The 22,721-nt window shown below is 44.5% G+C and overlaps 1 protein-coding gene across 9 annotated transcripts in view; it reads right to left on the minus strand.

Moving 5' to 3' along the window:
* The window catches only part of OSBPL5 (oxysterol binding protein like 5), a 221,196-nt gene that overhangs the window by 69,671 nt on the left and 128,804 nt on the right, over nucleotides 1-22,721 (minus strand). For all 9 annotated transcript variants that reach the window (XM_039553475.1, XM_039553474.1, XM_010394733.4 and 6 more), the window contains 4 exons: nucleotides 15,832-15,912; nucleotides 15,073-15,174; nucleotides 13,280-13,483; nucleotides 7,492-7,576 (listed from right to left, as the gene is read on the minus strand). In XM_039553475.1, coding sequence (XP_039409409.1) covers nucleotides 7,492-7,576; nucleotides 13,280-13,483; nucleotides 15,073-15,174; nucleotides 15,832-15,912 — 472 coding nt within the window. The remainder of the gene's footprint in view (nucleotides 1-7,491; nucleotides 7,577-13,279; nucleotides 13,484-15,072; nucleotides 15,175-15,831; nucleotides 15,913-22,721) is intronic.

Consider the following 22,721-nt stretch of genomic DNA (forward strand, 5'->3'; position numbering starts at 1 on the left):
TCACACCCTACAAGGCCTGATTGGATGTGACATCCTTGCACAGCTAGGCCTTGTGCTCACCACGGACCAGCATTTATGCTGATGGCCGCTGCCAATCAGCCACCCATACAGGCTCTCACCTGGTTAACAGATGAGCCTGTTTGGGTTGAGCAGTGGCCGGTAACAGACAAAAGGCTGAAGACAGTAGAACAGCCTGTTGCAGAACAGCTAGCGGCAGGACACATCAAGCTGTCGGTCAGCCCATGGAACACCCCCATCGTTGTGATCCTGAAGAAGTCAGGAAAACGGCGCCTCCTTCATGACCTTCACCAAGTAAACACCCCCCACGGCATGCAAAACTATGGGGGGCGCTGCAACCTGGGCTACCGGCTTGCCTACATGATGCCCATGCGGGATGGCAAATCACTGCAATTGACTTAAAAGACTGTTTTTTTACAATCCCACTGCCTCCAAAGGACACAGAACGTTTTGCCTTTACAGTGCCCACTAAGAATCGCAGTGAGCCTACTAAGCACTACGAGTGGGTTGTTCTACCCCAGAGAATGAAAAATTCCCCCACGCTGTGTCAGCTATATGTTGACTGGGCACTACGTCCGATTCGACGACGCTACGCAGAAGCACTCATCTACCATTACATGGATGACATCCTGATAGCTACTGCTACAGGGTTCTCAGACCAAGAGATGCAATGGAGTTCAGGAAACCCTACATAAGATTGGATTAGAGATGCGCCCCCCAAGAAGATCCAGCAGACTGTGGTCACCATGGAGAGTTCACCTGGGCTGGCACAGTATCAGAACTCGCAAATGTAGGCCCAAAAGATCAAAGCTACACACAGAAATCCGTTCCACCCCTCCATGATGCACAACGGCTGTTAGGGAGATCTTGCAATGGGTTCGGGAAGGTCACTGGGAGATGCGACTCGAATGGCGACCTCACCCCCTTCCTGCCATGGCTTGCACGGACGAATGCTGCTGAACCTTTCGGCGAATGGCTCCCCGGAACCGAAGCAGCAGCTCTCGCCAAGGTCGCAGCTAAGCTGCGGCACACATGGGTATCGCACAGAGAAGAAGGAGTCCTACTCGCCATCCTCATCACCCTGGTCGGCGCAGCAGGTTCACATGCCATCATCCACCAATGGCAAAAGATAAAGGGGGAGGACATCCGGATTCTCGAATGGATCTTCCTGCCAACTCAGCCATGCTTCAGACTGCAGTCCAGGGTAGAGATGGTGGCGCTTTTAATCCGAAAGAGTCGTGACCAGAGGGAGGCAGAGGACATCAGTATACCAGTCCAGACAGGGGACTTGGAGTGGATACTGCGCCATGTGGAGGCACTGCAAGAAGCTCTGCTCGGATTCACCGGTGTGGTCCATAACAAGCACCCACAGGGAAGGCTGGCGCAGTTGCTGGGGCGCTGTGAGTGGCTGGACCGCCCGCTGAATGTAGAACGGCCAGTACTAGGGCGCACAGTGTTCACGGATGCGGGGAGGAAGACAAAGTGGGCTGCCTGTGCATGGAAAGAGAATGACCACTGGAAGACTCATGTCATAGTGGGAGAACCGGCCGACAGCTTGCAAACACTCGAACTGCACGCCGTGATATGGGCCTTGCAACAGTGGTCGAAGGAACCGGTGAATGTAGTCAGTGATTCCCTATATGTCGTTGGAGTAGCCCAACGGATCCATGATGAAGAAATCCGGCATACCAACAACGAACATCTGGGCAGACTGCTCATTACATTGTGGCACACCCTGCAACAACGGACACATCCCTACTGTATCCTGCACGTTCGAAGCCACCAGTGGAACATCGGGCTGGGAAAGGGCAATGCCCATGCAGACTAGGCGGTGAGCTGTGCCCCCATAGTGCATCCCCTGCCCGCGAGCACTTTTGAGCAAGCCAGATGTGGCCATGATTTGTTCCACCAAAACGCAAAATCCCTGCAGAGACAGTTTAGGATCCTGCTGATAGAAGCTAAAGGCATAGTACAGGCTTGTCCCCGCTGTAGCCATCACGGCCCGGGGTTGGGGGTGGGAGTTAACCCCAAGGGTCTGAAAGCCTTCGAACTCTGGCAAATGGACATCACTCATGTCCCTGAGTTCAGTCAACAGCGCTATGTCCATGTAACAATTGACTCTTTTTCACACTTCCTGTGGGCTACCACTCAAACAGGAGAGAAGGCACTGCATGTGGAGCGGCATCTGCTCTTGTGCTTTGCAGTAATGGGGGTACCCAAAAAGATCAAAACGGACAATGGGCCAGCATTCACTAGCAGTTGCCTAGAAAAATTTATGCAGCAGTGGGGGGTAGAACATATCACAGGGATCCCACACTCGCCCACCGGTCAGGCAGTGGTAGAGAGAGCCCATCGTACACTAAAAGAATATCTGAGCCGACAGAAAGGGGGAGAGATGGAACCAAGTAAGCGGTTAAGCAAGGTGCTGTTTACGTTGAACTTCCTCTCTCTGGCCGGGGATAGGGAGGAGCCTCCAGTGGTAATCCATCATCAGACAGTTCGTAGGGGAATCGAGCGGGCCCTTCCAGGAATAAGTGTGTCGTACCATAACGCTTGTATGGGTTTGTGGGAGGGTCCCAGCCCAGTGCTATTTAACGGTCCAGGATATATGTGTGTTTCCTCCCCAGAGGGACCGTTGTGGGTGCCCAGCAAGTGGTGCTGTGCGACGCATACAGGACCCCGAAGCAAGAAGGCGCAGTCAGCATCGGCTCCTGGGGAAAGTGATGCCACGACTTCATCAGCTGGAATTCTGGGATCCTCGTCCTGGGAAGCCTTGGGAGAGGCTGCAGCCGCGGCTGAGTGAGGGGGCTGAGAACTTGCCAAGATCCACCACTCTCTGTAGCAGGAGAAATAGCAAGACTCTGTGGCGAATGTAACAACTGCCCTGGGTGGTTGCTAGTGACTTGTGGTGGGTGTCGGGGAACCCTCTCCGAAGGTGGAGCCAAGAAGGGGAATTGTGTAAATTCTTGCATATAGCACCAGACTCAGAGGTAGAGTGGGGAAGTGTTTTTCACTGTCTTGAGACAAGGGCATTGGCGGACATCTTTGATCGGTTGTCTGCCCATTTAGATCAAGTGAAGGCAGTACAGAGTGTTGCAGTGTTAGGGTGAGCATTCTCATGTTCCGCTGCAGCATGTGGTGGCCCCCGAGCGCTGGGAAGTGACAAAGCAGGACTGGGCCCGCAAACATTCTGAGAGGTTTGCTTCTCATAAGCATCCTAACCGGGTCCCACACAATGTTGACAGCCATCCAAAAGAGACAAAACATGTTGGTCACCCTAGCTGAATTAACGGGGCAAGACTCCATGTGTTTGAGCCTGACCACACCAGGGGACCCATTTTGCACCTGTTTAATCGGGGTCCCATATTTTAACCCGCAAGACTTCCGAGGGATGCTAGACAACAGCTCCCTGATAGGGAATGCCACAAACAATGGCAAGTGTTCAGGGCTGATCGGACTCAAGCCTGTGCAGCAGCGTGCCTGCTGGCAATGTGCATTCTTGAAAAGCATCAGTGTCACCATGGGGACACCAGAAGAGTTAGATCTACTGGGTTCCACAAACCAGACTGGGGATGGTTACATGACATTTAAGCCTCCCACTACCAGTCAATTAAATGTTAATAAGCGCCTTTGGGCCACTGTTGACCCTCTTGCAGACTGGTTTCTGAGAAACCACGAGTCCGAAGTAATTTACCCCTGAATCAACCTCATGAGTCAAGCCCTGAAACACCTCCCCAGTGGTACGTTCTTAATATGCAGGGACCGTGCGTGGAATGGAGTTCCTGCCAGCCCACATGGGGGTTCATGCTACTTAGGGAAACTCACCCTGTTCCATCCAGGCCTGCATCAACTCTTAAATATCACCCACCGCACTAAAACCAGGGTGCGGCGTTCAATCCATGAGCTCAAATGTAAAAGAAATGAAGAGCCTGTCTTTTGGAGTCGTGCTATAATTTGGCTAGCATCTATGTTTTTACCTGGTCCTTCAGCAGCCAGGGCTCACCCAATTTTACATAAACGTGCTTGCTGGGCGAGGGATGAGTTAAACATAACTTCGCAGATGCTTGACAAGCTAAGTGCAGATGTTACTAGTGTTAGGCATGCAGTATTACAAAATCGGGCAGCCATTGATTTTCTACTATTAGCTCACGGCCACAACTGTGAAGAGTTCCAGGGTATGTGCTGTATGAATCTTTCTGACCATTCTGTCTCAATTCACAAGCACCTCTCGGACCTCCAGAGGGGCCTACACAACCTTCGGGAGACAGACGACCCTATTGGAGATTGGCTTAAGGGTCTGGGTATCACCAGATGGCTGCGTAGCTTGGTAGTAGAAGGCTGCCGATTGCTATTTGTAGTTATACTAGGCTTAATAATATTTCGGTGTATTTTTTCTTGCCTTAAAGCGGGGCTGCGAAAGATCATCAACCAGGCCTGGGTTGCCCAAAAAGAAATTGGGGGATGGGTAGAGGAATTCCTTGTGGAACAGGGGCATATGATACCTCAGGACAGTCTGGGCAGTTTGGGAAACCCAGGGTTGTTCAGAAGTGCCCCTGACAGGGCCCCAGGCTGAAGATAGGCTTGCAAGACACCTACTAGCTGGCAGCCTTGAACAGCCTTGGGAAAAGGTATACAGCGGTCGGCTCCCCCACTGCTTAGAGGCTGTCTCGTGGGAATAGGGCATGTATCTTTGCAAAGTATAAGTTGGTGTAAGAAAAACAATAAAGCGGAGCACAACGCTCAAATCGCATTGGTGTTCGTGTTGTGACTGTGGCTGGTTCCCCTGCACCCAGGACCTCCCCTGCTGCTAAATATACTTAACTTTGTCTGCTTGTCCTATTCTAGGCTGCTACATCTGGGGCCTCAACAATCACACTCAGCCACTGGGGGAGGATAAAAGAATGGGTTTTTTCCAGCCTTTCAGGCCTGACACAGCAGTTTGAAGATATTTTGCAGTTTTTGAAGATCTTGAGTTCTCTCTGGATGCCAAAGAAAGTATAGTCTTGCTGTTAGTTCTGCTTTGTCTTCTCTGTACAGCCTGCACCATGTACACCATGCTTTGAATCAGAGCTATGGCACAGCATCCTCAGGATGAGAGAGAAAAAAAGATCAGAACAACAAACACCATGTCTACACAGACTGTCACAGAGGAGAAAGGAACCAAAGGCGCTGTCAGCATCTCCACACAAACCGTCACTGAACCAGAACAGCCTAAACCGATTGCAGTTGCCCCCGTTCAGAAGAAGAAATCAAAAAGTAAATCAGCAACTGGGATCTCTGTCCCGGGATGTGGTCATTGACCAGGGGATCGGGAGAACCCAAGAAACCCTCAGCCTCTGGCAGCGACTGCTGACAAGTGTAAGGGACAGGTACCTTTGTAAAGAAGACCTCCAGGTGCACCAAGTAAAATGGAGCACAATGGAATGAGGTATCTGGTGCCTGAGGGAATTGGCTGTGCTGGAGACCATTTTCTCAGAAGACGAGAGATTTCCTAAGAGCCCAGATGGTGTCCAGTGCACCTCACAGATGTGGTTGGAGTTCGCACACCTTGGACCAGAGATGTACTCCTGTTACCTGGCAACACTGCAATGGAGGGAAGGCGAGGACAGGGTGGGCGTCTTGGTGAACAAACTGAGGATTTACAAGGACACCGTCACAGCCCTGTTTCACACCCATGTCTCGTCCGTGGAAACAAGGCTGGCTGAGCAAGTCCGGAGCTTGATTGAAGAAGGCCATCAGAAATTAAAAAAGTAACTGAAGGAAGAGATTTACCACATCTCACCAGAACCAACAAGAGTCTCTGCCATTAGGAGCAGGTGTCCCCCAACCAGGGACAGAGGATACACCCCACGAGGTAATCTCTGGTTTTTCCTTCAGGAACATGGAGAAGACATGAGTAAGTGGGATGGAAAACCCACTGCCTCCTTAGCAGCCAGGGTACCTGAACTAAAAAGAGGGACAACTACCACAAGAAGCTCATCTAGAGTCAACGCTGCTCCGGTCTCTCTCGCACAGAACTCCAGACGGTATAGGAATGATAGTCTGACCGATCCTCTTGAAGGGACTTCAGGAGCCTATTCACCGGATGGAAGCAACCTGAGATTCTGAACACCAGAGACAACCTTTCCACTGGATTTCCAGAGGACAGGAGCTACATAGCCACCACTGGACCTTCTGAGGAAGAGCAGGCCCTTTCTGCAGGATCACTGCTTCGACAGAACCACATCCACCGCTTCAGGAGGACTGCAGCCACCATTTTATCGGACTGGCACCACCACCCTGACTAACAGGGTGTCAGGTTGTATCCTGACTCTTGTCAGTTTGAACCAGTGTTTTCTGCCTTTATTTCTTTTTCTTTTATTTCCCTATGAAATTGTTATTCTGACTTGGTGCCTCCCACTAGTTTATTTTCAAACTAGTACAACTGACATCTGCGAGCAGTTTTCAGTGTCAAGATGGTGTCCCTCACCATGAACTGTCCTCTTTTCACAGCAGGAGGAAAACAGCACAGAAGTCTGTAATGAAAGAAGGTTCTCTCCTATTCTAAGTGTCATATCAAAGGTGCATTTGCATTGTCTCGTTTCCAGCCCTTAGGAAAATGTAAAACCTAATCACTGGACCAGAAGGACATTACTTTCAAAGCTCATTTTGCTCCATAAGAAGTCCTTGTGTCCCTACAGTTACTGTAGATGAGACCCAAAGGAGCATATGGGAATACACGAGCCTCCTTGGTGGGGTAGGTGAAAAATACCCATAAAATGAACAGCCTGGGTTAATTTGCTATGAAAAAAAAAATTAGTCTGAAGGTCAAATGGAATGAAAACATGTTTTTAATCTTCTTTTCTACTTATGAATCACTGATATTTTAGGTCTGCTAAAGTAACTTATAGAGATTCCCACATAGCAAGCTGGCGTGTCTGTTATATATTGACCTAAATTTACTTTCCATAATTTTGTGAATTCCCAGAACAGTATTTGACATGTGGAGTCACCAGCATCTGGGCCTGCTAGACTGAAAACCACAGCACAAATTGTTTACAGGAAAATTCAGATGGCTGAAAGACATGTACCGACAGCTCTTTAATATTGCCACACCACTTTCCTCCAACAGATCCCTCCCTAGTCTAAGATGTAGGCAGATAACACACTAAAGTCTCTGCTGAACTGAAGAAACAGTTAAGCACCCCTCTCACCGCAGTTTTGGGATCAGCTCCTTCCACCCTTTAGTTTATACTGACTTGGTGTTTTTCCTCAATCGGAAGCCTAAGTCCTTCTTCCATACATATGGCCAGAGAGGTGGCTGTTCAGTGAGGGCAGTGAAATCTGCCAGGAGTCTGCTTGACCTATTCTGATCATTGCTAAGAGCAGTATTTCAAGCTGGGCAAGCCACCATTTTTTTTTTTGCATCAACCTATCTTCTTAACTAGCAGAAAGTATGCTATCTGAAGAAAGCAAACAAACCCCAAAACTTACCATCTGATTCGGAGGCTGCTCTGAAAATCAAGTAGCTGCTGGGAAGAGGCTGAGTGATCGAACCAACATTTTCTCCCTTTGGTCCCTGGAAATGCACACAGACAGAAAGATGTAAGGCACGGAAGCTGCAATGGACTTTCAATGTCTTTCCACCCTTCCCAGGCAGAGTGTGCATGGTTGTGATAGGAAAGAAGGCAGGAGCACATGGAGTAATTTGGAGAGACTCATTAGTAATCATGATACTGCTGCTGCAGCTCCGAGGCAGTAATAAGCTCCTATGCAAATGGGGCTTGATCTAACCTATGCTCAGCCCAAAATCTACTATGTTTATTCAGATCTGCAGGAATGGAAGGATCTTATTGCTGTCACTTGGGACAAAATCAGTCAAACCTGTGAGCAACACCTGAAGGGACTGGTCCATGAGGTGCTCCTGGGGTCTGCCCACAGCCTGACACACTCACAATGAAACACCCTTCACACACCACCACAAAAGCAGCAGAGCCACACCTTGTGCTGTGATTGCCTCAAGCAGAGAGGCAACAGCAGCTCTCCTGGAAGGAATAAAAAAAGGGGAACCTTCATCCTGAGTCTGTGGGAAAGGTGAAGAAAGGGAAAACCACAGACTGAGGACCAAAGGTCCCCCAGCATGGGCACATGCTGCTGGGTTGCAGTCCTTCACCTTTAAATCCAGAGAACCCTTATGCCGTGGTGCCTGAGGTGACAGCCACTCCAGGCTTTGCTCATTTGCCTTTAGTTTAGAAACCGTGGCCAAAAAATAAGTGTCTTGTAAACATCCTGCCACCATCCTTTCAGCATGACCCTCCAGAAATGATGCCCAGGGAAGCAAAGTCCATCCTGGATGAGGCACTTCTTTGAGAAGAACCACAGGCTCCCTCCTTGATCTCCTCTCTGTTTCCTTCTCTTCTGAACTCCAGAAGATGCTAAGAAAAAGCAGTTCCTGTATGCAGTAAGCACAGCTTCATACTCTTCATGGTATGGATTTCATGCCATAACCTGACTGAAATAAATAGAAATCCCTCCTCCTCCATTGCATTTTCAAAGTGACTCAGCCTCCTCCAGCTCCTTCTCTTCCTCACTTTGTAACAAATAACACAAAAGCAGATCCTTTTTCAAATATGCAGACATTATGTCAGAAATAGAAGCAGGGCAGAAGACATCACCAATACTGGCATGACCACTATGTTGCCTGCAGGGGGGGAGCAAGCGGTTTTCTCCAGGATGCTCCAATACAAACTTCCTTGACTTTCTAGAGAATACCAGACAATGCTGAAAATCTGTAGGCAGATTTTTGCAGTTTGAGTATTAATTTCCTCCCTTATCCAATGTATCCAACCACATTCCTTGAAAGAAGGATTTCTCCCTCCCAGTTGATAAGCATGGAACTGTGACTGCCACTGAAAACTGCTCCAGTACGTAAGTGCCTCAAAGTTAAATAGTGATTTTATCTGGATTTTTAAGTTATACTCAGAAAACCAAAATTTGGACAGAATTAAGAGTACGGAAAGGATCAAATTGTATCTGAGTGTACGAAGACGCAGCATTGAGAAGACAACAGTCTCCAGTCAAGCTTCTTGCCTTCACATCTGCAGGGTTCCTCTGATGCCAGGAGAAACTGGGATCCTTGTTACTCACTTTCTTTTTCCTCTCCTCCCTCCCACAAGAGGTTCACAAAATTAAGACTGTTTACAGGCTTAATAGTCAGGACTGGCAAAGTTGAGATTTGATTAGCAAACCAGAGCAGAGCAGCTCAAGACATTACTAGTGACATTAATGCAATCAGGCATCATTCCCCATGGCATTTTTCCTTTCAGTATCTTGCAGCTGAGCAGGGTGTTGGAGAACTATTGATAACACCATTACTTGTGTTTTCAGTGCAGAGGTAGATATTTGCTCTGCTTGAGGAAAACCCCACAACCTAATGGCACAGACACAGAGCATTTTAAAAAAGGGGGGAGATGGGAAGAAGATTAACACAAGATTTTAACAGGCATTTAGCCATGTGGATAAACTCAAGAAGCAGCCAGGTCCCCCTGTCAAGGAAACATATTCAGTAGTAAGGCATGTTCACCCATGGAGGGGGCCATTTCCCACAGAAAAAAAAAAGGAAGTGGGCCATAAAAATAAAACCAACATCTGCACAGATCAAATGATGTTCTGTATCTGCACAGTACAATGCACTGTCTCCCAGCCTTTGAGCACCATGCCAATGACCATCTCTCACAAAAAGTGAGTGTTATCCTAGCTGCACCAGCACCCAGAGCCCAGCTGCAGCCCCTGTGCAGTACAACTAAGAAAGGATCACCTTTGGATTGTTCCTGTCTTTACAACTGATTTGAGACTCAAAAGGCATAATCAAACAGGGGGTGATTAGGTTTTGAAAAATGGAGAGGACTGACAGTTTTAGATAGTATCACATGACATCTTGGAGAGTCATAAACAAAGCTTAAATGGGGGGAAAAAATCTCACTAACAGTGTTGTGGATAACTGTAAGGATGAAGATGAAACAAACTGTGTTGTCTTCTGGAATGGAATAAACAACTGGAAAAGCCCAGAACAAGGACTTTTTCTTTAAAAGGAATGACTCAAAGTTCTTACAAACCAACAAAATTCAAATTATGTATTTTCCCAGATGCAGTGGGTCTGACCCCAACTTACTTATTGTTCTAAATAAATGTCAGAACAGGCTGCAGATAATGAAAGCCCTCCCACACCATGCTGTTCAGCCAGCTTCTGAGCAAGCTTGAAGGGAAATACGACCTATTCCAGGACACTTTTTGGGACAGGCAGGCAAACCCTGCCAGCTGATAGCCCTACACTCCCTCTGTGAAGCAAGAGGAAAGCCACCCATACCCTCACATGAATTAGTAGGTTGGCATTCCCCAGTCTCCTGCAGCCATCTTGGCAAAATGTCTATTCCCAGGAGCAGTGTGGGATCAGACTGCCTTTACACATTGGACAAAGTGCCTCTGCAGCAGCATTTGGGGCATGTGGGGGAAGCTTTTCTTACTGCTGCTTGCAGTTCTGGCTGATTTTGGGACCTTGACGGTTTTGGTCTTGGGTTTACAAGGGCCTGAATGGAACAAAGAGATAAAAGGTCTAATCCATGTACACTGCAAAGGAGTTTCAGGCTGAAAGTCTCAAAAAGCCAGGGAAGCAGTGTAGAATAAAGAACTCCTTCCCTCAGCAATATGCTTCTAAGATAGCTCTAGACCCCAGAGAGCTTTATAAGAAAAACAATACCCTGGTGCATGTATTTAGCTTTCAACTACAAGCCATGGCCTTACATCTTATCTTGAAAGGTGCCCCAAAATCTCACCCTGCTCTAACTGAAGTTAAATGCCTGCACATCAAATTTATTTGGCTACTACTACCACAAAGGCCTATGGCAGTGCCTGAACCACACATTTGTTCCAGGTCTGAACCCCAGAGTTAGCTCCAAACATCTGCTGGGCAGCCAGGCCAGTATGTACAAAGGTGTTCAGTAATTACCCTGAGTTAACTGCAAATCCACTGATGAGAGTGAAAACTGGACCACCAACTCTAGTTTGAATAACCCCTGAAAATTTCACAAGCCATTCTAGCCAAGAGGGAAAGGCGTTTATCCAGATCTTATTTCTATTGTGATGGACAGCAACTTGGGCTTTTTGCTTAAGCTCAGGTGAATATGTATTTCATGAGAAACAGACTTTCTTTGCCTAGTTATACACAACCAATGTAGATCAGTCAATTCTCCTCCAGTTGCTTTAAAAGGAGGCTGTGAAATGACATAAAATAAAACAGTATTTTTAGCAGCTTCAGCCTTAAACTGTTGACAGAGTGCAGACAGCCTCTTTGACATCAAGCAGCTCACTGGTGGATTTCTTCCTGATGTGTATGTTGGTGTTTACCTCATGGCTGAAAGCATTTATCACACACAACAATCCAGGCTGAACTCAGGTTTCAGGGACTATCCTACTATGCAGTTCAAATGTATCTTTCTAAGTATGTCTCAGGAGACTTAGAATATTACTTTGACTTTAAAATTTAAACCTCTTTGGACTTCCTCTAGTACACAAACATTTTCCCTTCACATTTAGTACACTAATTCTTATTTCTACCATATTTTTTCTCAAGAGACACAAGAACTAGATATACATATTTAAATACATACATATACTAATAAAACCTCCTCTTTCTTTGGGATGCCTCACATCAAAGGAAGGGCATCCTAATGCAACACTTCAGATCTGTCAGCAACTCTGCCTTTCAGTATCTGACTGCACTTTTGATTCTATTTTTCACTACCTCTTCTGACTGTGCTTCTCAGAAGAATTCAGCTGACCTGTCAAGTCACAAGGAATGTTTTTGTTGACAGACAGTAGATCATCAACAACATTCTTAGGTGCATGCTCTGAATTTAAAAGACCTCAAAACTGTCAAAACTGAATAACAAGCAAGGTAGCAATTAAACCTTTGGAACTTTAAGCAAAAGCAATGCATTTAGGCACAAATCAGAGCTGAGCTGTTGGCAAAAATCAGCAGCTCACACCCCTGGTTGCTGAGGTTAATTTTAATTCTCTCCTCCTACCTTATTAAAAATGGAAAGGCTTTTTATAGTGATTGTATAGCTGTGTTTAAAACTGTTCAATTAACTGCATGGAGGAGTGTGTCTACTTGATCTGCTCCCACAGGGCTTCTCCCTTTTGTCAGAACTTCTGATTCCATGACAAGTGTTTTCACTGCTCTCTTGTGAGTCTTTCCATTTCCATTCCCTCTGCTGACCACCTTGCAGCAAGGCATCAGCTCAGAATGCCTTATTTACACTCGTGATGTCTCCTAGAGAATTTATGTCTGCAATAACTCTGGTTTTGTCACTGGTTTTGACAGGGAAACAAATACAACAACATTTAAGCTTTGTCTTCAGGTATCCAAAAGATGTGGCTCTTAGTGTCTCTCGGGAGGTACTGGGATCTTCCTCTTTGCACATAGGCAGTACATAATGTTTTTTCTTTTTTTGCCTATTCTTAAAGGGAAGAAGAAAAAGGAATACAGCTGTTTAACATTTGTGGGGAGTTATTTCAAGAAGTGTGAAAAACTGTTAATCATTTTTGTAACAGGGAGATCCAGAGGTCACTGCAGGAGCCACTGTGTGTATAGGAAGGGATTGTCTCAGCCTGAAGAATAACACAAAATGAAGTGGAGAAAATCCTGCTATTTCCATTTCAAAGAAGAGATGATAAGGGCTATCTGAAGTCACACTTCTGTGCAGCAGTCAAGGCTTGAGCAGAACACTGAGTTCCAAGTCCATTGCAAACAAATCCAAACCTCAGGGGCATTAGAAAAAAAAAAATCAAATTATAAACCTGCTTTTTTGTCACTTTGCCAACCATCTCCCAGTACTGTGTGAAGCACTTGGTGCTTTGTGTGTCCTTGTTTTGGGGAATTTAGTTGACTGTGTCTATGCCTCAACTCCTTTTAAAGATGTAGGCCATGGCGTGATATAGCTTCTAGGTATTAAACTTCTTTTCCTGCACTAACACATTTCCTTTTTCCTCAGTCTGTGCAGGCATCTGTACTGAGAAGATACATCTGTGGAACTAATCACAAGGACTATGTCCCTTTGATGTCATTCAATGATCAAGCTTTGGTATCTTTAATCTTTTTATACAGTCAATTCACCATTGCTAACAGCAACTGAATAACTAAATAGCATCAGTGCTAGGCAATACCAGTGCTCAGAAGATTTGGTGACCAAGAAGCAGTTGTTCGACTCATCAGGATTGTTACCTTTACAGCCCAGATGGATTGATCCAAAGGATGGAAGAGTTTAAAGCAAAAGCCATCCTTTTTGGAGGGTCTCTCGATCAGCTCACAAGAATGGAGCAGGATTGTCCCAACCCACTGTCCAATCTTTGGCGTTTTATAAATAAGCAGCACTCCTGGTTTCAGGACACACCACAGTTTGGTCCAGCTCTTCAGAGTCCCACGAATCTGGAGGAAAGGGGGAGAGACCAAAAAGTTGCATCTATGTTGCTCCTTAGAAAAAACCCAACATTTATTCAGTATTTATACAGTATTTCCAGTGTGTTTATTCCAAGGCTGCACCATGATACATTTCCTAAGGAAAAGACATGGTGTTCTCTGAACAGCGCTAGGGATCTCACAGCAAAATCCCAGAACTTGGAAATCTGGCTATCAGAATTTAGTCTTCATATTTTTATTACTAGCTCAGTGTTAGCAGCTTGATTAAATTTTTATGCAATCAGCACTGCTGGCCCACATGAGAGTGATCTGTTAATAATCACGGAGGACATGCCAATTAGAACATTGCATATAAAAATGTTATAGCTAGCCTAACTTGACTTATAAGTCATTTTAATAGTGTTCTGCACAACACTGCTATTAATGGGTTTTGTCAAATACCCCATTTTCAAAAGTACTGTCTCCAGCTGGTTTACTTCTCTGTCAAGCTCAATGCATCTCTCTCTTATATAGAAGACATTAAATCTTATAAGAGTATATTAAAGATAACAGCTTAAAGGATGGAGAAGTTTCTCAGTAAGTTTAGATTTTGCCTAAGGTCTTCCTGCCTTCAGTGTGCACAGGCCAAACCTCAAGTCTTTTCTGTGTTCTGTTTTTGTGGCCCAGCATTATTTGCAACTCGCCAGAAATTTCCAGTCACAGCAAACACGCAACAGGTACTTTGTATTTAAAAAAATCTCAATATTTATTTTTCATTAGCAGTAAACACTACAGGAAGACTTTGCTGCCAATCTAACTTCTCAAATAAACCATAAGCATGTCACTTTTCTGGCTTCTAATAATAATTGCAGAACAATGTTGGAGGTTTTTACCACTAGCCAAATGCAACTATTGTTTCACGAGATCCTTAAGTTACTTTGTTTTTCTTAAGAGCTATGTGTTCGGCAACATTTGAAAATTAAATTTTGCCAATATAAAAGGTTCAACCAATTCACTATTATTTGAGAAAACTAAATGGCCCCAAAGGAGGAGAAAAACAGTGCTCATCTCTCAGTGTCAATCCAGATTTACTTTGCCACACAGAAGTTTCAGGACTCCAATGAGAAGCTGTCACTACCCAAGTGTGTGCACAAGGAGAAATTGCTGTTGTCATCAGGTACAATATGTTTCATTCTGTGCTTTGACAACAGAAAATTCAATTGTCGATAGAACAAGCTGTATCTGCTCATTTTCAGGCTGTTACTCAGTCTATTCCCTCTTCAGTACAAAACCACATTTATGGGAAGAGGCCAACAGAGTCTTTCAGAGAGGAATAAAGAGAGAAACATCATCACTTCCCTTTGTACTATGCACTTTTTGAGTCCTTGTTGCTGCTTAAGGACATGGAATAGACCAATTGAGTTAAGGTGGAAAGTAAATACCTCCCACAGATCCACTTTCATAGAAGTTATTTAAATAAAACTTTACAGTAACTTCAACTCAAAATTATTCGGTCTTCGTTCACTTAAAAAAGGGCTAGTGCATAAGTCTCAGACACATCAACTACTTCTCACTTATTTTTTCCCACAGGCTCAGAAGAAATGATCTGTATAAAATACCTTCAGCCAGTCTGCTGTGATCACCACACTGGGATCCTTCAGAGCACTGAAGAGTTGTTTGGTAGCTCTTTTCTTCTCCTGTCTGTAATTTTTTTTTTGTACCTGGTTGAGAACAGAGAAAATATAGTAGCTGTAATCATGGCCTCTTTTGGGGAGGAAAGAACATAATGCATTAAGGACAGTTATGTATAGCACAGCAAGAACTTGACCCAGCACAGGTTCCCCAGAAATGAACGCAAGGAAGAATAAAACCATAACACGAGAACAGGCATTTTCTTTGCTCCTGAAGTTTCACTAAATATAATCTAATTTGTCTTTTCTTTGGAGAGAACAGAAAGAGGCTGCATACCCAGTCCTCCTCACCCCTCAAATTCAAGAGCCTAAATCTAACTTCATTAATTTATACTTTTGGTTTGGTAAACAAGCAAGTGTTCAAGCTGAAATTTGCTCAGATTGCCTAGGCAAGCCTGTCCTAACAAGAGCAGTGAAGGATTACAATCCTCTTGAGGTGCCTAATGGCTCTGGAACATACAAACACAGTGAAACAATTACACTGATCTGTTCTGCTTGCAGTATATAATCTAATCCTGTATATAAAGCCTGTAAATGTCCTTGGCCTACAATGACTCCTAGAAGATTCAGAGGCTTCTCTGGGTCTTGGGAAATGGCTCTGACTTGTTCCCAATGGCTTGTTCGGAAGGTACCATTTGTTTTTTAAAAGAAAGTCAGCTGATGCTGACCTGGCTGCTTTGCACATACCTTCAGTGTTTCCTTCTTCATGAATTTGGCTGTGGGAGATACACACTCTTTGTCAGACCCATTGCAAAGCTTATATTCGATCTAAAAAAAAGAGGGAGAGAAGAAAATAGGAATGTGTTAACATGAAGATGCTCAAGTTATGTTCTGATAAAGTGTTGTTTATAACTTTCAGGAATCCATGAAAGAGCTGATTGCAGACTTCAGCAGTGGAACACTAAGCAGGTGCACAAAATGCATATCTACAGGGCAGGCCAAACTTCCTTTTTATACCCATGGCTGGATGGAAAATTCCCCACCAAATTTTCTTTGTATTTCTCCCATGCAGACATTAATCTTGGTTAAGAAAAAACAGAAACAAAAAGCCCAACAAAACAGCAAAACAAAACAGAAAACCAAAAACTTATTTCTAACTTTGAAAACTGCCCAACTCTCTTCAGATCTGAAAGCATTTCAATTACTAGAATAAAACTCATGGTGAATTTGTTATAGATTTTTCAGAACTAGACTTGATACTGGCAATGACTGCTGCACTGACTGAAATGTCCAAAAATATGGGTGGGCAAGAAATGACCTAATCATGTTACAGATAATACAGGAAATCATCTTGGCCTTGCAAAGTGAAGCACCAAATATACACAGTCACTTCAAATCATGTTTGATAGTGTCAGTGCTGTTTAAATTCACTTTCAGAAGCTACAGACTGAGCTCATGACCGTGCTGATGGGCTGCAAAAATGCTTTACTTTCATTAGGCATAATCACAGTATTACTGTTACCAAAATAAAGGATGTTTAGAAAGTACAGCTCTCCAGAGCCCAGCTCACAACGAGGACCCCCACGTGTTCTGTCAGCACGTTGTACAAAACCTGGGCAGGGTTAATGGTGACAGAATTATGGTACAGTCTGGACTCTTCTGCTTTTTATGTGACCTTGGGGAAGTTATTTCCTCTCTCTGTACCTCTCTTCCTTCCAACCTTTCATGTGTCTGATGCATTCAGACTGTGATCTTTTGGGGTCAGGCACTGTCTTTCCCACTCATACATGACAGTTTTGTAAAGAAAGTTCAGCCCTCGGCCACCTTGATTTAACGAGTGTGACACAAAAATGAGCTGTACTAAGGAAAAAATGCATAAAATATATTTCCCATGTATAAATTCACTGCCATGATGCGAAACAAACCCACTGAGCTTTCAGACTTTCTCTCCTTTATGTCACAAATTGATGTAATAATTTTACAGCACCTTCAGTTTCAAGAGACCCACTTCCTTTTTTCCTCCCAGTGACACAGAAACCTCTCAGGCTACTACAGCCATGAACTATGCCAAACGTTAGTGTGAGCAGGAAAATGTTTAATGACAGCCAGGGCAGTCCTTTTCACATGACTCAGAGAAAAGCACAGAAATGGATGACCAGATCACAGCAAACAACTACGCCCTGGATACTGGGGCAGGAGCAAAAATGGGAGGTAAGGGTGCCTGCTCAACTGAGCAAAACTCCTTGTAGATGATGCAGCATTAGAAATCAGGGGCAGAAGGTGCAATTGGCAACAGAGCCACTGTCATTGTAGAACCTATTACTTGTGCTCAGATACCCTTGTAGTACTCTCTCACTAAAACCAAAACTACACGAGATACTTTAAAAATAGAGAAAGGAAACTCTGTGATGACACACAAAGGCCAGTGAGGTCCCTGATCTGACTGTTTAGTTCACAAGTCAACTTGGATCCATTCAGAGAAAAGGCCAGCTCCTGGACTCCTGAAAACTATTCAGTGTTTGCCATTTTTGTTTTCACAGAAAGTGAAGCCTGCCTCCTCTGCCTGCAATGCAGTCTCTGATTCATATTTCGTGCTTTGGACTTCACTGTAAAAACAGAAGGTTTATGGTGGGGACCACTGCACAGATGTGACGTCTGAGCAGAGAGTTGTGCCCACAGCACCTTTGTCACATTTCAAAGGGCAGTAGTAGACATTTGGGAGATATGCTATAAGCCTTCTTTTATGAAGAAACATTTCCAAGTGCTTAAATATCTCTGAGCAAGAATCCTTCAGAATTATTAGGAGATTATGCTTTCATGATTTGAGGTATGTGCGCTCTGAAATCAGTCAGAAGAATTCTTCCTCTTTCTCCCAATTAGCAGGAAGAATGTCCTGTCCTTGAGACTCAACTATGAGCCAATTGTTTATCAGCAATTTTACTCCCTCCGGCTGGAGAGATCAGACAGAGAGAGAAACACTGCGTACTATTCCTCATTAGCCAGTGTGAGAGGCAGAAAAACCACAGATGTTCCCAAGATTCTAGGAAATACTGCTCAGGTGCCTGCAAAGCATCAGAATGCAAAGAATACTTTTTGCTTAACTAATTAAAACAAGCTACAGCTGCTTGTTACCTAGACAATTACACCTTAGCGCTTACATAAAGAATGAAATTTTGGCCCCTAAGCTCACTTGGCTTGGGGAGATTTGCTTGCAGCTGAACTCAGAAAGGCTTCCAACAGCAAACCTGCTGCCTGTGGGGAACCAGCACTGACACAGACAGAGGCACTTCCACTGCTCTACCAGCCCCACCTGCCTCCTCCTCGGAGTCTCTCTGGGTCATGCTAAAAATAGTTAAACAAGCACAAGACTTCAAACCTGGGATGTTCACACAGACAGACACACATTCTGACTCTTTGGGAGAGCTGACTGCACAACCGAGGACACTGGTGCCCAATTCCAGGCGATACTGCTGTGCATGCCATAAAACCACAGTGCAAAACAGCTGATGAAGGGATAATCTCCCCTGACACCACCACAGCCTGTAGGAGCTCAGTAAACACAGTCTGAAACCATTTCAAACTGGTACTTCACTTCATTGAAGGAGCTGGATGAACAGCTCTGGAGGATGCTGCAGTGGCTCCTGAACCACTGTGCTGCTTCCTTCAGGCTCTCCCTCCCCCAGCTTTGGGCTACACCTGGTCATGCTGAATCTGTGAACTTGGCCTGTAAGGGGAAACACAGCCACAGGGATGGTGGCCACCAAGACAGGCTTGAGAGTGGATGAGAAAGAAGCAGTAGCATAGGTACTCACTGCCCATATAAGAATTTCTAGGCATGGGAAAATAAATAATTGTGCTGCTCTGTCCCAAAAACTGTGATGATATGCCTACCAGATGTGTGACCAATACCACAGCTCCCAGAGATGGTTGCAAAATGCTTTATGAAAAGAGAGCAAATGTTACTGTAACCAAGCCATGATTTTAACTAGGAGCCATGGACAAGCTTTCAGATGTGCCTGACCTGGGACTTTTGACAGCTCCCCAGTTAGTTTTTAACTAGTCAGACTGATTGCTTCTCCCTCCCAACTTTGCCTCTTGTTGTGCATCTGAGGATGCACCATCACTGATCCTAAATAGGAGTTTTCTGGCAAAGAAACTGGTGATCTCCAGGCCTACAGAGTGAAAAGCATTGCATTTCTGGGTTTAAAGTTCCTGCTTTTTCACAGGACAGTTGGGATCTAAGCATACCATAGGTCCCCATGCTGCTGATGGTAATGATAGTTCCCCTAGGTTTAACCTGCTAAGTGACTTGAAGTAATATGATTTCATGTTTTTACATTAATCTGTCTTAATGGTTTTGACTGTACCTTGTGGCATACGTAAGATTCAGTAAATTTGGGCCATCAGCTCTAAAGGTTCCCAAGACACAGCAGGGTCTCACATTGCTAAGACACATCAAGAACATTTAATGATGTCTTTCTACTGCCCTGCCTTTCTCAGCCTGGCAGAAAACTAAGAGAAGCCATTTGTCATCACAGCAAGTCTTCCAAGGATGCTGGGATAATGCCTGTGCAGGATATCAGAATCTGGCCCCTGCTCTCTGCAGCAACATGTGAACAATATTGGCCACAGATGAGACTTTGTACAATGGGAGAGTAAGGAGTTCATGTTCTTTTTAAAGGAAGAAAAACCCACTGGAGTATTCTAATAAGAAAGCAGTAAGTATGCTTTCCATATAGTGGTTCCCATAAGGAGGGAAGTCTGTTAATCTGCCAAAAACTTTCACCAGAGCATGCTGCAGCACTTGCAGGGAGAAGAAACTATTGTCCCTTTTCAGTTCTCTTATCAAATCTGTCCTTTCACAGGAGTGATGACCTCAATGCTGACAATGGGCTGTACTGTACTCAAAAACATACTTTTTATCCCTGTTAAGTTTGTGTTCCCTTTCATCTCAGTCATGGAGCTCCGGAGATTCACTGCTGATTGTTAGCAGTCAACACAATACCCTCACGCTTCTGCCAGGCTTTGTAAGAGAGCATGCAGAGTCCTCACAATAGCACTATTCTGATCCAGTGTCTTTCTGGTGACTTCATTTCCAAGAGGAACCAAACCATTTCACAGAAAAACAGCCTGTGATCAACTCCAGTTTGGGGGATGCCAGCTGATCATCATGCCAGCCCTGCCCAGGACAACAGCAAGAGGAATATCCTGTTACTTAGCACAAGCAATCCTTGCTGCACAACAGCCAGAATTATTCCAAATCAGAAGCATTTCAATAAAGTCATTCTCAAGCTGTGCTGTGCATGGTAACAGCAGTGACAGCTTACAAGTTGCCTTCTCGTCTTCTTTGCATCCAAGCGACAGAAAGACAAGATCAGATGGGAATTTGAAGGCAGAACAGAAGGAGCTGGGGTCATAAGTTATGCTTGACAAAAGCAGTGGGAGACATGTCCTGGATCAGATGTAATTTCTCCAGTATCTTTTCCACATGTAATTGCAACAAATCTCGATCACACAGAAATAAAAGAAATGAAACAGAAGTTCTTTTAGTATAAAAATTATGGAAAAGCTGGGTTTGACATTACAACTGAGACTCCTTGTGAATATTCACAGACATCCCAACCAAATTTAAGCAATTTTGGTTTCATTTTATTATAAGCAGTTCTTTTAAAAAACTTTTTACTTTTGTTGTGAATTAACAGCTCATCCAAAGCACAGTAGAGCCAGTGAAACGAATCTTACTGGCAAACGAGCTTTGCAGTAGGAAAGATTACCCTTCAACTGATATCCTGCTTTTCAGCAAGCTGAATAATCTTCAACTAAAACTTTCCAGTTGGAAAAAAATGAACATAAAGATACCTCTTATTTCAACAATGTTACAAGGATACAGCAACTGTGTTTACAACTCTGAAGTAGCACAATGATTAGCACAAACTGGAAAGCCTGTACAAATAAACAGTTGACAGCAACACCTGGGGAAAATAATTGGTGAAATTCAGCCATCCAAGCAACTTCAAATATCAAGTTATACCAGTGTTGAGTGGAATCCTTGGCTCCATTGCATCACATTATGGTAAATAAAGAAAAAGTCACAGGATTTCTTACAGGATTTCTATTTGATCATTTAAGTGTGCCTTGCATGGGAAGTTCCTTCTGCAAGGTCAGAATACTTAAAGAACATTTGAGGCGAGATGGGAAGTCGGACACTGAGAAAGATGCTGTTTCACATGACTGTCACAGATTTAGTGCCAAGAGAAAGCTGAAGCACAGTTTTTATTTCCCCTCCAGCTATAGGCACAGCTTTTGTCCCTAGGCTAAGCTCAAACAAACAAAGTGAGCAATGAAAAACAACCGGGCCTGCAGTTTAATACGTTTTGCTAAATAGTTTAATAAATCATTTCAATTTCAGCACCTCCATTTGCCTTCACCTTCCTCATCAGAAACACTAGGCTAAGGAATTATGATCACCAGTGACCCAACATGACATGATTGGACTGCTGTGGCTTACCCAAAGCTACCAATTTTGAGTTACTACTCTCTACATTCACCTCTGTGAGGCACCCGGCTGTTTCAGGGCTTGTATGTACTTACACAAGTTAGGGATGCTCCATGTTTTCGACTTCACAGTGCAAAATCCCACCCCTCTTCAACATGATTTTCCCAGGATACTCCAGGCTACATCTCTGCTCAGTTGAAATCAGCTGCAGAGCCCACTGCGGACAACTGTGACTACCCTAAAGTGCTGCATGTGGAATCAAGGAAGCAAAGTGTACTGAGCCAGGGCACAGGAAATGACTGTAATTCTTCACAGAGACAACTGGCTCCAAAATAACTCCATTCACAACATGGAGAGCATGAAGTATGGTAAAGAAAAGACAGCAAGGGGCCAGTTGAGCACAGCACCACCTGGAAGGGCCAGAATCTCACATTAAGCCATACTTAACACCCACAGGGGATGTTTCACTCCCGAGTCTCTCCAAGGTGATTCCTGCAATATCTGGGTCTGTCTGCAAAACAGTTTCTTGGTTTTCTGACTAAGGGAGAACAGAGGAAAAGGTACCCTTGTAAATTGCCACATTTGTGAATGACCTTCTGTGTTAGTCCCAAGTGTAAACATGACTGGAATTACCTCAGAGGTCAGGAGCATGACTCATAGATCTAGCAGGGAGAGCTTGAGACAGTATGGGAACTGTAGTTTAAATCTCAAGTGATCAGTATGTGCAGTTGCAAACCACTGTGCAGCTAAAATAAATTTCTAGCAGTCAGTTACGTCCATATTTCAGATTACAAATCACACAATAAAGGCCTGAACAATTCAGGCATGTGGAAAAACTCATTCACAATGCTTTGCCCTCCAATACATCACATAACTGCATGCAACAGCCACACTCCTACAATTTCATAGGCTTCATTGCAGCATTAGCAAGGGACTGAAACCAGTGAAGTACCACTGAGCTCCAGTTTCAGGATTTTTCTGAATATCCCTTAAAATACACCTCAATTCTTTGTGGCCCTGCATCCGTATCAAGATAATCCAGCTGCCCTCCAGCCAGTAGTATTAACAGGTAAGCACAGGAAAGGAAGAAAGAGAACTTGCAGCACTGCATACTGCAATACAGGGTGCCTTAGAGGACTCT

The sequence above is a fragment of the Corvus cornix genome, chromosome 5, assembly GCF_000738735.6.
Source record: "Corvus cornix cornix isolate S_Up_H32 chromosome 5, ASM73873v5, whole genome shotgun sequence".
Lineage (NCBI taxonomy): Eukaryota > Metazoa > Chordata > Aves > Passeriformes > Corvidae > Corvus > Corvus cornix.